Genomic DNA, 14,217 nt, shown 5'->3' with positions numbered 1-14,217 from the left:
AGAGAAACATCATGCAGCCTTGTTTACAAGTTGGAACACTGGAATGTGAGATGGAATCTACACCTTGATTAGGCTGATAGAAATCCTCCTTATTTCATTTGAAGGATTTTCAATTTGAGCGTCCGTATTTCTATATAGCCTACTTTGTCCTTCTAACACCAGTGGGATGGGTGTGGCTTTGTGACAATGATCAAGAGCAGCTTCTCACCAATTTGACAGCTCCAACGCAGTTCCACCTCCAACACCGCCAAAACAGTTATGCGGGTGTCGGCTCTCGCCGGTTAACACTCGATCTGATTGAATCTAGGCCTTACTCAGAGAATTGAATGTGTTCTGTAGCTATACCAAGTTTTTTCACATTTTATTTCACAGTGGTAAATATACTTCACATTTTCACAATATTGTTAACCACTGTTCAAGGTCTACCATCAAGTTATTTCATTTCTTGTCCTGGCTATTCAATGTCACCCCCACACAGAGGTAGTGACACCCATCTCTCAGAATGACTGTTCCCTTTGGGTAATGTTAGACAGTGCAACTGTTAAGTCTACAATTGGGAGTGTCTTCAGTGGAATAGTGAAGATACACTGTGACCGGTTTGCAAATCTGCTTGTGCTATAGTCAACTCCTGTTGTGCCATGTTCGTTGTCACGCCAACGAAAGTCAGAGGAGTAGGCTAAAGTACATGCAGCTCTTGCAACCTGGCTGTTTTCTGTCTAGTCAGAAGAACAGTTCTAGTCCACCCTTCATGGTAGACTCTGCAATGTCTGCAGCCCAGGTGGAGGGTTAGAGAGTCACTGTCCAGCGGGTCTCAGCTCCTGTTTCACCATCTTCTCAATGTCCTTGTACACATCTGGGTCCTCAATGGTAGGGGATATCTGTGGAGACAGACACAGTCTTCCGTACTACTAGTAGTAGCAATATTTTCTTTCCATTTCTCTTTAAATCTTATTACATTGTGAGTGAATTTCATCTTTCATATAATCCTCAAACTTTTATTCAATTTGTCGGTATGAATTAAATTGATCCAACACCGACTCGCCAGATAATTGGCAGCTGTACAGGAATAATAATCCAGTGCTATTATTGGTGAATAATTGCCTCTGTCTTCCAGAACCAAACAAAATATTATTAATATAGAGACATTCCTCAAAGTGTGAATACCTCAGATTCTAATATGCTACAAAAACATTGTTGTTGGCTTCAATCCATGTAGTATTGACATGGTGGGTGAATGTGTGGTGAGTTACCGTGTATGGCTTCCCGTTGACCAGGTTAGCCAGGGAGGAGCGGGGGATCTTCCCAGAGCGGGTCTTTGGGAGACCTCTGACAATCAGCACCTTCCTGAAAGCAGCCACAGGCCCGATGGTCTCTCTGACCAGGCTCACAATCTCCTTCACCACGTCTCCCTGGCTCTTCTTTAGGTCTGAGACAGACCCACATACACAGGTGTTTGAATTTCTATAACCCCACAGTCACAGTAATGTTGGATCCCCAAATTGCTCTATTAAATGGACCTTTGTCCTGTATCTCTTACCGTTTCTGAGAACACACAGAGCCAGGGGGACGTGGCCCTTCAGGGAGTCCTCCAGACCCACCACAGCACAGTCCACCACCCCAAGGTGCAGCAGGACAGACTGGAACACACAAAGCCTCTTACAATCTGAGAGTGAAATACTTACACACTTGTAGGCTCAGCATTCCTGAACAGTCCCATTACAAGTCAGAATGTTTAACAAACTTCATTGTAACTTATTTTACCTGTTGTCCCCCGGTTTTGTCCCCATGTCGGAGGTAATATGATACAACATATCCACAGGGAACCGTGGAGGCTGCTGAGGGGAGGACGGATCACAATAATGGCTGGAACGGAGTGAATGGAATGGCATCAAACCCATGGAAACCATGTATGTTGTATTTGATACCATTCCACTGATTCCGCTCCAGTCATTACCTCAAGCCCATCCTCCCCAATTAAGGTGCCACCAACCTCCTGTGACAGGGAAGTGTTATCAACCCAACCTTCGCTAGTACAGTGGTCTGTATATCAGTTTGTACTTCTGCTTTTTATTATTCAATACTGATGCAATTTGCACGTGACAAACACTTTCACAATATGGCAGAGCCTAACCGAACCACGGACCAAACGCCAAACACTTTCACAATATGGCAGAGCCTAACCGAACCACGGGCCAAACACTTTCACAATATGGCAGAGCCTAACCGAACCACGGACCAAACGCCAAACACTTTCACAATATGGCAGAGCCTAACCGAACCACGGACCAAACGCCAAACACTTTCACAATATGGCAGAGCCTAACCGAACCACGGACCAAACGGCAAACACTTTCACAATATGGCAGAGCCTAAACGAACCACGGACCAAACGCCAAACACTTTCACAATATGGCAGAGCCTAACCGAACCACGGACCAAACGGCAAACACTTTCACAATATGGCAGAGCCTAACCGAACCACGGACCAAACACTTTCACAATATGGCAGAGCCTAACTGAACCACGGACCAAACGGCAAACACTTTCACAATATGGCAGAGCCTAACCGAACCACGGACCAAACGGCAAACACTTTCACAATATGGCAGAGCCTAACCAACCACGGACCAAACAGAGCCAAACACTTTCACAATATGGCAGAGCCTAACCGAACCACGGACCGCCAAACACTTTCACAATATGGCAGAGCCTAACCGAACCACGGACCAAACGCCAAACACTTTCACAATATGGCAGAGCCTAACCGAACCACGGACCAAACGGCAAACACTTTCACAATATGGCAGAGCCTAACCGAACCACGGACCAAACGGCAAACACTTTCACAATATGGCAGAGCCTAACCGAACCACGGACCAAACGGCAAACACTTTCACAATATGGCAGAGCCTAACGAACCACGGACCAAACGGCAAACACTTTCACAATATGGCAGAGCCTAACCGAACCACGGACCAAACGCCAAACACTTTCACAATATGGCAGAGCCTAACCGAACCACGGACCAAACGGCAAACACTTTCACAATATGGCAGAGCCTAACTGAACCACGGACCAAACGCCAAACACTTTCACAATATGGCAGAGCCTAACTGAACCACGGACCAAACGGCAAACACTTTCACAATATGGCAGAGCCTAACCGAACCACGGACCAAACGCCAAACACTTTCACAATATGGCAGAGCCTAACCGAACCACGGACCAAACGGCAAACACTTTCACAATATGGCAGAGCCTAACCGAACCACGGACCAAACGGCAAACACTTTCACAATATGGCAGAGCCTAACCGAACCACGGGCCAAACACTTTCACAATATGGCAGAGCCTAACCGAACCACGGACCAAACGGCAAACACTTTCACAATATGGCAGAGCCTAACCGAACCACGGACCAAACGGCAAACACTTTCACAATATGGCAGAGCCTAACCAAACCACGGACCAAACGCCAAACACTTTCACAATATGGCAGAGCCTAACCGAACCACGGACCAAACGCAAACACTTTCACAATATGGCAGAGCCTAACCAAAACCACGGACCAAACGGCCAAACACTTTCACAATATGGCAGAGCCTAACCGGAACCACGGACCAAACGCCAAACACTTTCACAATATGGCAGAGCCTAACCGAACCACGGACCAAACGCCAAACACTTTCACAATATGGCAGAGCCGCCAAACACTTTCACAATATGGCAGAGAACCACGGACCAAACGCCAAACACTTTCACAATATGGCAGAGCCTAACCGAACCACGGACCAAACACTTTCACAATATGGCAGAGCCTAACCGAACCACGGACCAAACACTTTCACAATATGGCAGAGCCTAACCGAACCACGGACCAAACGCCAAACACTTTCACAATATGGCAGAGCCTAACCGAACCACGGACCAAACGGCAAACACTTTCACAATATGGCAGAGCCTAACACTTTTTCACCACGGACCAAACGGCAAACACTTTCACAATATGGCAGAGCCTAACCGAACCACGGACCAAACACTTTCACAATATGGCAGAGCCTAACCGAACCACGGACCAAACGGCAAACACTTTCACAATATGGCAGAGCCTAACTGAACCACGGACCAAACGGCAAACACTTTCACAATATGGCAGAGCCTAACCGAACCACGGACCAAACGCCAAACACTTTCACAATATGGCAGAGCCTAACCGAACCACGGACCAAACGCCAAACACTTTCACAATATGGCAGAGCCTAACCGAACCACGGACCAAACACTTTCACAATATGGCAGAGCCTAACTGAACCACGGACCAAACGGCAAACACTTTCACAATATGGCAGAGCCTAACTGAACCACGGACCAAACGGCAAACACTTTCACAATATGGCAGAGCCTAACCGAACCACGGACCAAACACTTTCACAATATGGCAGAGCCTAACCGAACCACGGACCAAACGGCAAACACTTTCACAATATGGCAGAGCCTAACCGAACCACGGACCAAACGGCAAACACTTTCACAATATGGCAGAGCCTAACCGAACCACGGACCAAACGGCAAACACTTTCACAATATGGCAGAGCCTAACCGCAAAACCACGGACCAAACGCCAAACACTTTCACAATATGGCAGAGCCTAACCGAACCACGGACCAAACGCCAAACACTTTCACAATATGGCAGAGCCTAACCGAACCACGGACCAAACGGCAAACACTTTCACAATATGGCAGAGCCTAACCGAACCACGGACCAAACGCCAAACACTTTCACAATATGGCAGAGCCTAACCGAACCACGGACCAAACGCCAAACACTTTCACAATATGGCAGAGCCTAACCGAACCACGGACCAAACACTTTCACAATATGGCAGAGCCTAACTGAACCACGGACCAAACGGCAAACACTTTCACAATATGGCAGAGCCTAACCGAACCACGGACCAAACGGCAAACACTTTCACAATATGGCAGAGCCTAACCGAACCACGGACCAAACACTTGCACAATATGGCAGAGCCTAACCGAACCACGGACCAAACGGCAAACACTTTCACAATATGGCAGAGCCTAACCGAACCACGGACCAAACGGCAAACACTTTCACAATATGGCAGAGCCTAACCGAACCACGGACCAAACGGCAAACACTTTCACAATATGGCAGAGCCTAACCGAACCACGGGCCAAACACTTTCACAATATGGCAGAGCCTAACTGAACCACGGACCAAACGGCAAACACTTTCACAATATGGCAGAGCCTAACTGAACCACGGACCAAACGGCAAACACTTTCACAATATGGCAGAGCCTAACCGAACCACGGACCAAACGGCAAACACTTTCACAATATGGCAGAGCCTAACCGAACCACGGACCAAACGGCAAACACTTTCACAATATGGCAGAGCCTAACCGAACCACGGACCAAACGGCAAACACTTTCACAATATGGCAGAGCCTAACTGAACCACGGACAAACGGCAAACACTTTCACAATATGGCAGAGCCTAACCGAACCACGGACCAAACGGCAAACACTTTCACAATATGGCAGAGCCTAACCGAACCACGGACCAAACACTTTCACAATATGGCAGAGCCTAACCGAACCACGGACCAAACGGCAAACACTTTCACAATATGGCAGAGCCTAACCCGAACCACGGACCAAACGGCAAACACTTTCACAATATGGCAGAGCCTAACCGAACCACGGACCAAACGGCAAACACTTTCACAATATGGCAGAGCCTAACCGAACCACGGACCAAACGGCAAACACTTTCACAATATGGCAGAGCCTAACCGAACCACGGACCAAACGGCAAACACTTTCACAATATGGCAGAGCCTAACCGAACCACGGACCAAACCAAACACTTTCACAATATGGCAGAGCCTAACTGAACCACGGACCAAACGGCAAACACTTTCACAATATGGCAGAGCCTAACTGAACCACGGACCAAACGCCAAACACTTTCACAATATGGCAGAGCCTAACTGAACCACGGACCAAACGGCAAACACTTTCACAATATGGCAGAGCCTAACCGAACCACGGACCAAACCAAACACTTTCACAATATGGCAGAGCCTAACCGAACCACGGGCCAAACACTTTCACAATATGGCAGAGCCTAACCAAACCACGGACGCAAACACTTTCACAATATGGCAGAGCCTAACCGGACCAAACACTTTCACAATATGGCAGAGCCTAACCAAACGGACCAAACACTTTCACAATATGGCAGAGCCTAACCGAACCACGGACCAAACACTTTCACAATATGGCAGAGCCTAACGAACCACGGACTTCCGCAAACACTTTCACACGGGCCAAACACTTGCACAATATGGCAGAGCCTAACCGAACCACGGACCAAACGGCAAACACTTGCACAATATGGCAGAGCCTAAACGAACCACGGACCAAACGGCAAACACTTTCACAATATGGCAGAGCCTAACCGAACCACGGACCAAACGGCAAACACTTTCACAATATGGCAGAGCCTAACCGAACCACGGACCAAACGGCAAACACTTTCACAATATGGCAGAGCCTAACCGAACCACGGACCAAACGGCAAACACTTTCACAATATGGCAGAGCCTAACCGAACCACGGACCAAACGCCAAACACTTTCACAATATGGCAGAGCCTAACCGAACCACGGACCAAACGGCAAACACTTTCACAATATGGCAGAGCCTAACCGAACCACGGACCAAACACTTTCACAATATGGCAGAGCCTAACCGAACCACGGACCAAACGGCAAACACTTTCACAATATGGCAGAGCCTAACCGAACCACGGACCAAACACTTTCACAATATGGCAGAGCCTAACCGAACCACGGACCAAACGGCAAACACTTTCACAATATGGCAGAGCCTAACCGAACCACGGACCAAACGGCAAACACTTTCACAATATGGCAGAGCCTAACCAAAACCACGGACCAAACGGCAAACACTTTCACAATATGGCAGAGCCTAACCGAACCACGGACCAAACGCCAAACACTTTCACAATATGGCAGAGCCTAACCGAACCACGGACCAAACGGCAAACACTTTCACAATATGGCAGAGCCTAACCGAACCACGGACCAAACACTTTCACAATATGGCAGAGCCTAACCGAACCACGGACCAAACGGCAAACACTTTCACAATATGGCAGAGCCTAACCGAACCACGGACCAAACACTTGCACAATATGGCAGAGCCTAACAAACGGCAAACACTTTCACAATAACCACGGACCAAACGGCAAACACTTTCACAATATGGCAGAGCCTAACCGAACCACGGACCAAACGGCAAACACTTGCACAATATGGCAGAGCCTAACCGCGGCAACCACGGAGGAACCACAAACACTTTCACAATATGGCAGAGCCTAACCGAACCACGGACCAAACGGCAAACACTTTGCACAATATGGCAGAGCCTAACCGAACCACGGACCAAACGGCAAACACTTTCACAATATGGCAGAGCCTAACCGAACCACGGACCAAACGGCAAACACTTTCACAATATGGCAGAGCCTAACCGAACCACGGACCAAACGGCAAACACTTTCACAATATGGCAGAGCCTAACCGAACCACGGACCAAACGGCAAACACTTTCACAATATGGCAGAGCCTAACCGGACCCAAACGCCAAACACTTTCACAATATGGCAGAGCCTAACCGAACCACGGACCAAACGCAAACACTTTCACAATATGGCAGAGCCTAACCGAACCACGGACCAAACGGCAAACACTTTCACAATATGGCAGAGCCTAACCGAACCACGGACCAAACACTTTCACAATATGGCAGAGCCTAACCGAACCACGGGCCAAACACTTTCACAATATGGCAGAGCCTAACCGAACCACGGACCAAACGCCAAACACTTTCACAATATGGCAGAGCCTAACCGAACCACGGACCAAACGGCAAACACTTTCACAATATGGCAGAGCCTAACCGAACCACGGACCAAACGGCAAACACTTTCACAATATGGCAGAGCCTAACCGAACCACGGACCAAACACTTTCACAATATGGCAGAGCCTAACCGAACCACGGACCAAACGCCAAACACTTTCACAATATGGCAGAGCCTAACTGAACCACGGACCAAACGGCAAACACTTTCACAATATGGCAGAGCCTAACCGAACCACGGACCAAACGCCAAACACTTTCACAATATGGCAGAGCCTAACCGAACCACGGACCAAACGCCAAACACTTTCACAATATGGCAGAGCCTAACCGAACCACGGACCAAACACTTTCACAATATGGCAGAGCCTAACTGAACCACGGACCAAACGGCAAACACTTTCACAATATGGCAGAGCCTAACCGAACCACGGACCAAACGGCAAACACTTTCACAATATGGCAGAGCCTAACCGAACCACGGACCAAACACTTTCACAATATGGCAGAGCCTAACCGAACCACGGACCAAACGGCAAACACTTTCACAATATGGCAGAGCCTAACCGAACCACGGACCAAACGGCAAACACTTTCACAATATGGCAGAGCCTAACCGAACCACGGACCAAACGGCAAACACTTTCACAATATGGCAGAGCCTAACCGAACCACGGACCAAACGCCAAACACTTTCACAATATGGCAGAGCCTAACCGAACCACGGACCAAACGCCAAACACTTTCACAATATGGCAGAGCCTAACTGAACCACGGACCAAACGGCAAACACTTTCACAATATGGCAGAGCCTAACCGAACCACGGACCAAACGCCAAACACTTTCACAATATGGCAGAGCCTAACCGAACCACGGACCAAACGCCAAACACTTTCACAATATGGCAGAGCAACCAAACGGACCAAACACTTTCACAATATGGCAGAGCCCTAACTGAACCACGGACCAAACGGCAAACACTTTCACAATATGGCAGAGCCTAACCGAACCACGGACCAAACGGCAAACACTTTCACAATATGGCAGAGCCTAACCAATATGGCAACCACGGACCAAACACTTGCACAATATGGCAGAGCCTAACCGAACCACGGACCAAACGGCAAACACTTGCACAATATGGCAGAGCCTAACCGAACCACGGACCAAACGGCAAACACTTTCACAATATGGCAGAGCCTAACCAACCACGGACCAAACGGCAAACACTTTCACAATATGGCAGAGCCTAACCGAACCACGGACCAAACCAAACACTTTCACAATATGGCAGAGCCTAACTGAACCACGGACCAAACGGCAAACACTTTCACAATATGGCAGAGCCTAACTGAACCACGGACCAAACGCCAAACACTTTCACAATATGGCAGAGCCTAACCGAACCACGGACCAAACGGCAAACACTTTCACAATATGGCAGAGCCTAACCGAACCACGGACCAAACGGCAAACACTTTCACAATATGGCAGAGCCTAACCGAACCACGGACCAAACGCCAAACACTTTCACAATATGGCAGAGCCTAACTGAACCACGGACCAAACGGCAAACACTTTCACAATATGGCAGAGCCTAACCAGAACCACGGACCAAACGGCAAACACTTTCACAATATGACAGAGCCTAACCGGACCAAACCTTTCACAAACGGGCCAAACACTTTCACAATATGGCAGAGCCTAACCGAACCACGGACCAAACGGCAAACACTTTCACAATATGGCAGAGCCTAACCGAACCACGGACCAAACGGCAAACACTTTCACAATATGGCAGAGCCTAACCGAACCACGGACCAAACGGCAAACACTTTCACAATATGGCAGAGCCTAACCGAACCACGGACCAAACGGCAAACACTTTCACAATATGGCAGAGCCTAACCGAACCACGGACCAAACGGCAAACACTTTCACAATATGGCAGAGCCTAACCGAACCACGGGCCAAACACTTTCACAATATGGCAGAGCCTAACTGAACCACGGACCAAACGGCAAACACTTTCACAATATGGCAGAGCCTAACTGAACCACGGACCAAACGCCAAACACTTTCACAATATGGCAGAGCCTAACTGAACCACGGACCAAACACTTTCACAATATGGCAGAGCCTAACCGAACCACGGACCAAACGGCAAAGCCTAACCGAACCACGGGCCAAACACTTTCACAATATGGCAGAGCCTAACCGAACCACGGACCAAACGCCAAACACTTTCACAATATGGCAGAGCCTAACCGAACCACGGACCAAACCAAACACTTTCACAATATGGCAGAGCCTAACAATATGGCAGAGCCACCACGGACCAAACGGACCAAACACTTTCACAATATGGCAGAGCCTAACCGAACCACGGGCCAAACACTTTCACAATATGGCAGAGCCTAACCGAACCACGGGCCAAACACTTTCACAATATGGCAGAGCCTAACCGAACCACGGACCAAACGGCAAACACTTTCACAATATGGCAGAGCCTAACCGAACCACGGACCAAACGGCAAACACTTTCACAATATGGCAGAGCCTAACCGAACCACGGACCAAACGGCAAACACTTTCACAATATGGCAGAGCCTAACCGAACCACGGACCAAACGGCAAACACTTTCACAATATGGCAGAGCCTAACCGAACCACGGACCAAACGGCAAACACTTTCACAATATGGCAGAGCCTAACCGAACCACGGACCAAACGCCAAACACTTTCACAATATGGCAGAGCCTAACCGAACCACGGACCAAACGCCAAACACTTTCACAATATGGCAGAGCCTAACCGAACCACGGACCAAACCAAACACTTTCACAATATGGCAGAGCCTAACCGAACCACGGACCAAACGGCAAACACTTTCACAATATGGCAGAGCCTAACCGAACCACGGACCAAACACTTGCACAATATGGCAGAGCCTAACCGAACCACGGACCAAACGGCAAACACTTTCACAATATGGCAGAGCCTAACCGAACCACGGACCAAACGGCAAACACTTTCACAATATGGCAGAGCCTAACCGAACCACGGACCAAACGGCAAACACTTTCACAATGGCAGAGCCTAACCGAACCACGGCAGATGGCAGAGCCTAACCGAACCACGGACCAAACGCAAACACTTTCACAATATGGCAGAGCCTAACCGAACCACGGACCAAACGCGGCAAACACTTTCACAATATGGCAGAGCCTAACCGAACCACGGACCAAACGGCAAACACTTTCAAACAAACATATGGCAGAGCCTAACCGAACCACGGACCAAACGACCAAACACTTTCACAATATGGCAGAGCCTAACCGGACCAAACGGCAAAACCAATACGGACCAAACGGACCAAACACTTTCACAATATGGCAGAGCCTAACCGAACCACGGACCAAACGGCAAACACTTTCACAATATGGCAGAGCCTAACCGAACCACGGACCAAACGGCAAACACTTTCACAATATGGCAGAGCCTAACCGAACCACGGACCAAACGGCAAACACTTTCACAATATGGCAGAGCCTAACCGAACCACGGACCAAACGGCAAACACTTTCACAATATGGCAGAGCCTAACCGAACCACGGACCAAACGGCAAACACTTTCACAATATGGCAGAGCCTAACCGAACCACGGACCAAACGGCAAACACTTTCACAATATGGCAGAGCCTAACCGAACCACGGACCAAACGGCAAACACTTTCACAATATGGCAGAGCCTAACCGGACCAAACGCCAAACACTTTCACAATATGGCAGAGCCTAACCGAACCACGGACCAAACGCCAAACACTTTCACAATATGGCAGAGCCTAACCGAACCACGGACCAAACGCCAAACACTTTCACAATATGGCAGAGCCTAACCGAACCACGGACCAAACACTTTCACAATATGGCAGAGCCTAACCGAACCACGGGCCAAACACTTTCACAATATGGCAGAGCCTAACCGAACCACGGACCAAACGCCAAACACTTTCACAATATGGCAGAGCCTAACCGAACCACGGACCAAACGGCAAACACTTTCACAATATGGCAGAGCCTAACCGAACCACGGACCAAACGGCAAACACTTTCACAATATGGCAGAGCCTAACCGAACCACGGACCAAACCAAACACTTTCACAATATGGCAGAGCCTAACCGAACCACGGACCAAACGCCAAACACTTTCACAATATGGCAGAGCCTAACTGAACCACGGACCAAACGGCAAACACTTTCACAATATGGCAGAGCCTAACCGAACCACGGACCAAACGCCAAACACTTTCACAATATGGCAGAGCCTAACCGAACCACGGACCAAACGCCAAACACTTTCACAATATGGCAGAGCCTAACCGAACCACGGACCAAACACTTTCACAATATGGCAGAGCTCCTAACTGAACCACGGACCAAACGGCAAACACTTTCACAATATGGCAGAGCCTAACCGAACCACGGACCAAACGGCAAACACTTTCACAATATGGCAGAGCCTAACCGAACCACGGACCAAACACTTGCACAATATGGCAGAGCCTAACCGAACCACGGACCAAACGGCAAACACTTGCACAATATGGCAGAGCCTAACCGAACCACGGACCAAACGGCAAACACTTTCACAATATGGCAGAGCCTAACCGAACCACGGACCAAACGGCAAACACTTTCACAATATGGCAGAGCCTAACCGAACCACGGACCAAACGCCAAACACTTTCACAATATGGCAGAGCCTAACCGAACCACGGACCAAACGGCAAACACTTTCACAATATGGCAGAGCCTAACTGAACCACGGACCAAACGGCAAACACTTTCACAATATGGCAGAGCCTAACCGAACCACGGACCAAACGCCAAACACTTTCACAATATGGCAGAGCCTAACCGAACCACGGACCAAACGCCAAACACTTTCACAATATGGCAGAGCCTAACCGAACCACGGACCAAACACTTTCACAATATGGCAGAGCCTAACTGAACCACGGACCAAACGGCAAACACTTTCACAATATGGCAGAGCCTAACCGAACCACGGACCAAACGGCAAACACTTTCACAATATGGCAGAGCCTAACCGAACCACGGACCAAACACTTTCACAATATGGCAGAGCCTAACCGAACCACGGACCAAACGGCAAACACTTTCACAATATGGCAGAGCCTAACCGAACCACGGACCAAACGGCAAACACTTTCACAATATGGCAGAGCCTAAATATGGAACCACGGACCAAACGGCAAACACTTTCACAATATGGCAGAGCCTAACCGAACCACGGGCCAAACACTTTCACAATATGGCAGAGCCTAACTGAACCACGGACCAAACGGCAAACACTTTCACAATATGGCAGAGCCTAACTGAACCACGGACCAAACGCCAAACACTTTCACAATATGGCAGAGCCTAACCGAACCACGGACCAAACGGCAAACACTTTCACAATATGGCAGAGCCTAACCGAACCACGGACCAAACGGCAAACACTTTCACAATATGGCAGAGCCTAACCGAACCACGGACCAAACGCCAAACACTTTCACAATATGGCAGAGCCTAACTGAACCACGGACCAAACGCCAAACACTTTCACAATATGGCAGAGCCTAACCGAACCACGGACCAAACGGCAAACACTTTCACAATATGGCAGAGCCTAACCGAACCACGGACCAAACGGCAAACACTTTCACAATATGGCAGAGCCTAACCGAACCACGGGCCAAACACTTTCACAATATGGCAGAGCCTAACCGAACCACGGACCAAACGGCAAACACTTTCACAATATGGCAGAGCCTAACCGAACCACGGACCAAACGGCAAACACTTTCACAATATGGCAGAGCCTAACCGAACCACGGACCAAACGGCAAACACTTTCACAATATGGCAGAGCCTAACCGAACCACGGACCAAACGGCAAACACTTTCACAATATGGCAGAGCCTAACCGAACCACGGACCAAACGGCAAACACTTTCACAATATGGCAGAGCCTAACCGAACCACGGGCCAAACACTTTCACAATATGGCAGAGCCTAACTGAACCACGGACCAAACGGCAAACACTTTCACAATATGGCAGAGCCTAACTGAACCACGGACCAAACGCCAAACACTTTCACAATATGGCAGAGCCTAACTGAACCACGGACCAAACGGCAAACACTTTCACAATATGGCAGAGC

At 48.7% G+C, this 14,217-nt stretch overlaps 1 protein-coding gene across 2 annotated transcripts in view; it reads right to left on the bottom strand.

Moving 5' to 3' along the window:
* Positions 1-344: 344 nt before the first annotated feature.
* Positions 345-14,217, bottom strand: part of LOC115106131 (acyl-CoA synthetase short-chain family member 3, mitochondrial-like) — a 53,651-nt gene continuing 39,778 nt past the window's right edge. For both annotated transcript variants that reach the window (XM_065008326.1, XM_065008327.1), the window contains 3 exons: positions 1,538-1,637; positions 1,251-1,426; positions 345-878 (listed from right to left, as the gene is read on the bottom strand). In XM_065008326.1, coding sequence (XP_064864398.1) covers positions 795-878; positions 1,251-1,426; positions 1,538-1,637 — 360 coding nt within the window. In that variant the 3' untranslated portion in view covers positions 345-794. The remainder of the gene's footprint in view (positions 879-1,250; positions 1,427-1,537; positions 1,638-14,217) is intronic.

This window comes from Oncorhynchus nerka, linkage group LG23, assembly GCF_034236695.1.
Source record: "Oncorhynchus nerka isolate Pitt River linkage group LG23, Oner_Uvic_2.0, whole genome shotgun sequence".
NCBI classification, from domain to species: domain Eukaryota; kingdom Metazoa; phylum Chordata; class Actinopteri; order Salmoniformes; family Salmonidae; genus Oncorhynchus; species Oncorhynchus nerka.
Note: the sequence above shows the minus strand (reverse complement) of the source record. Positions and strands in the feature narration are given on the sequence as shown.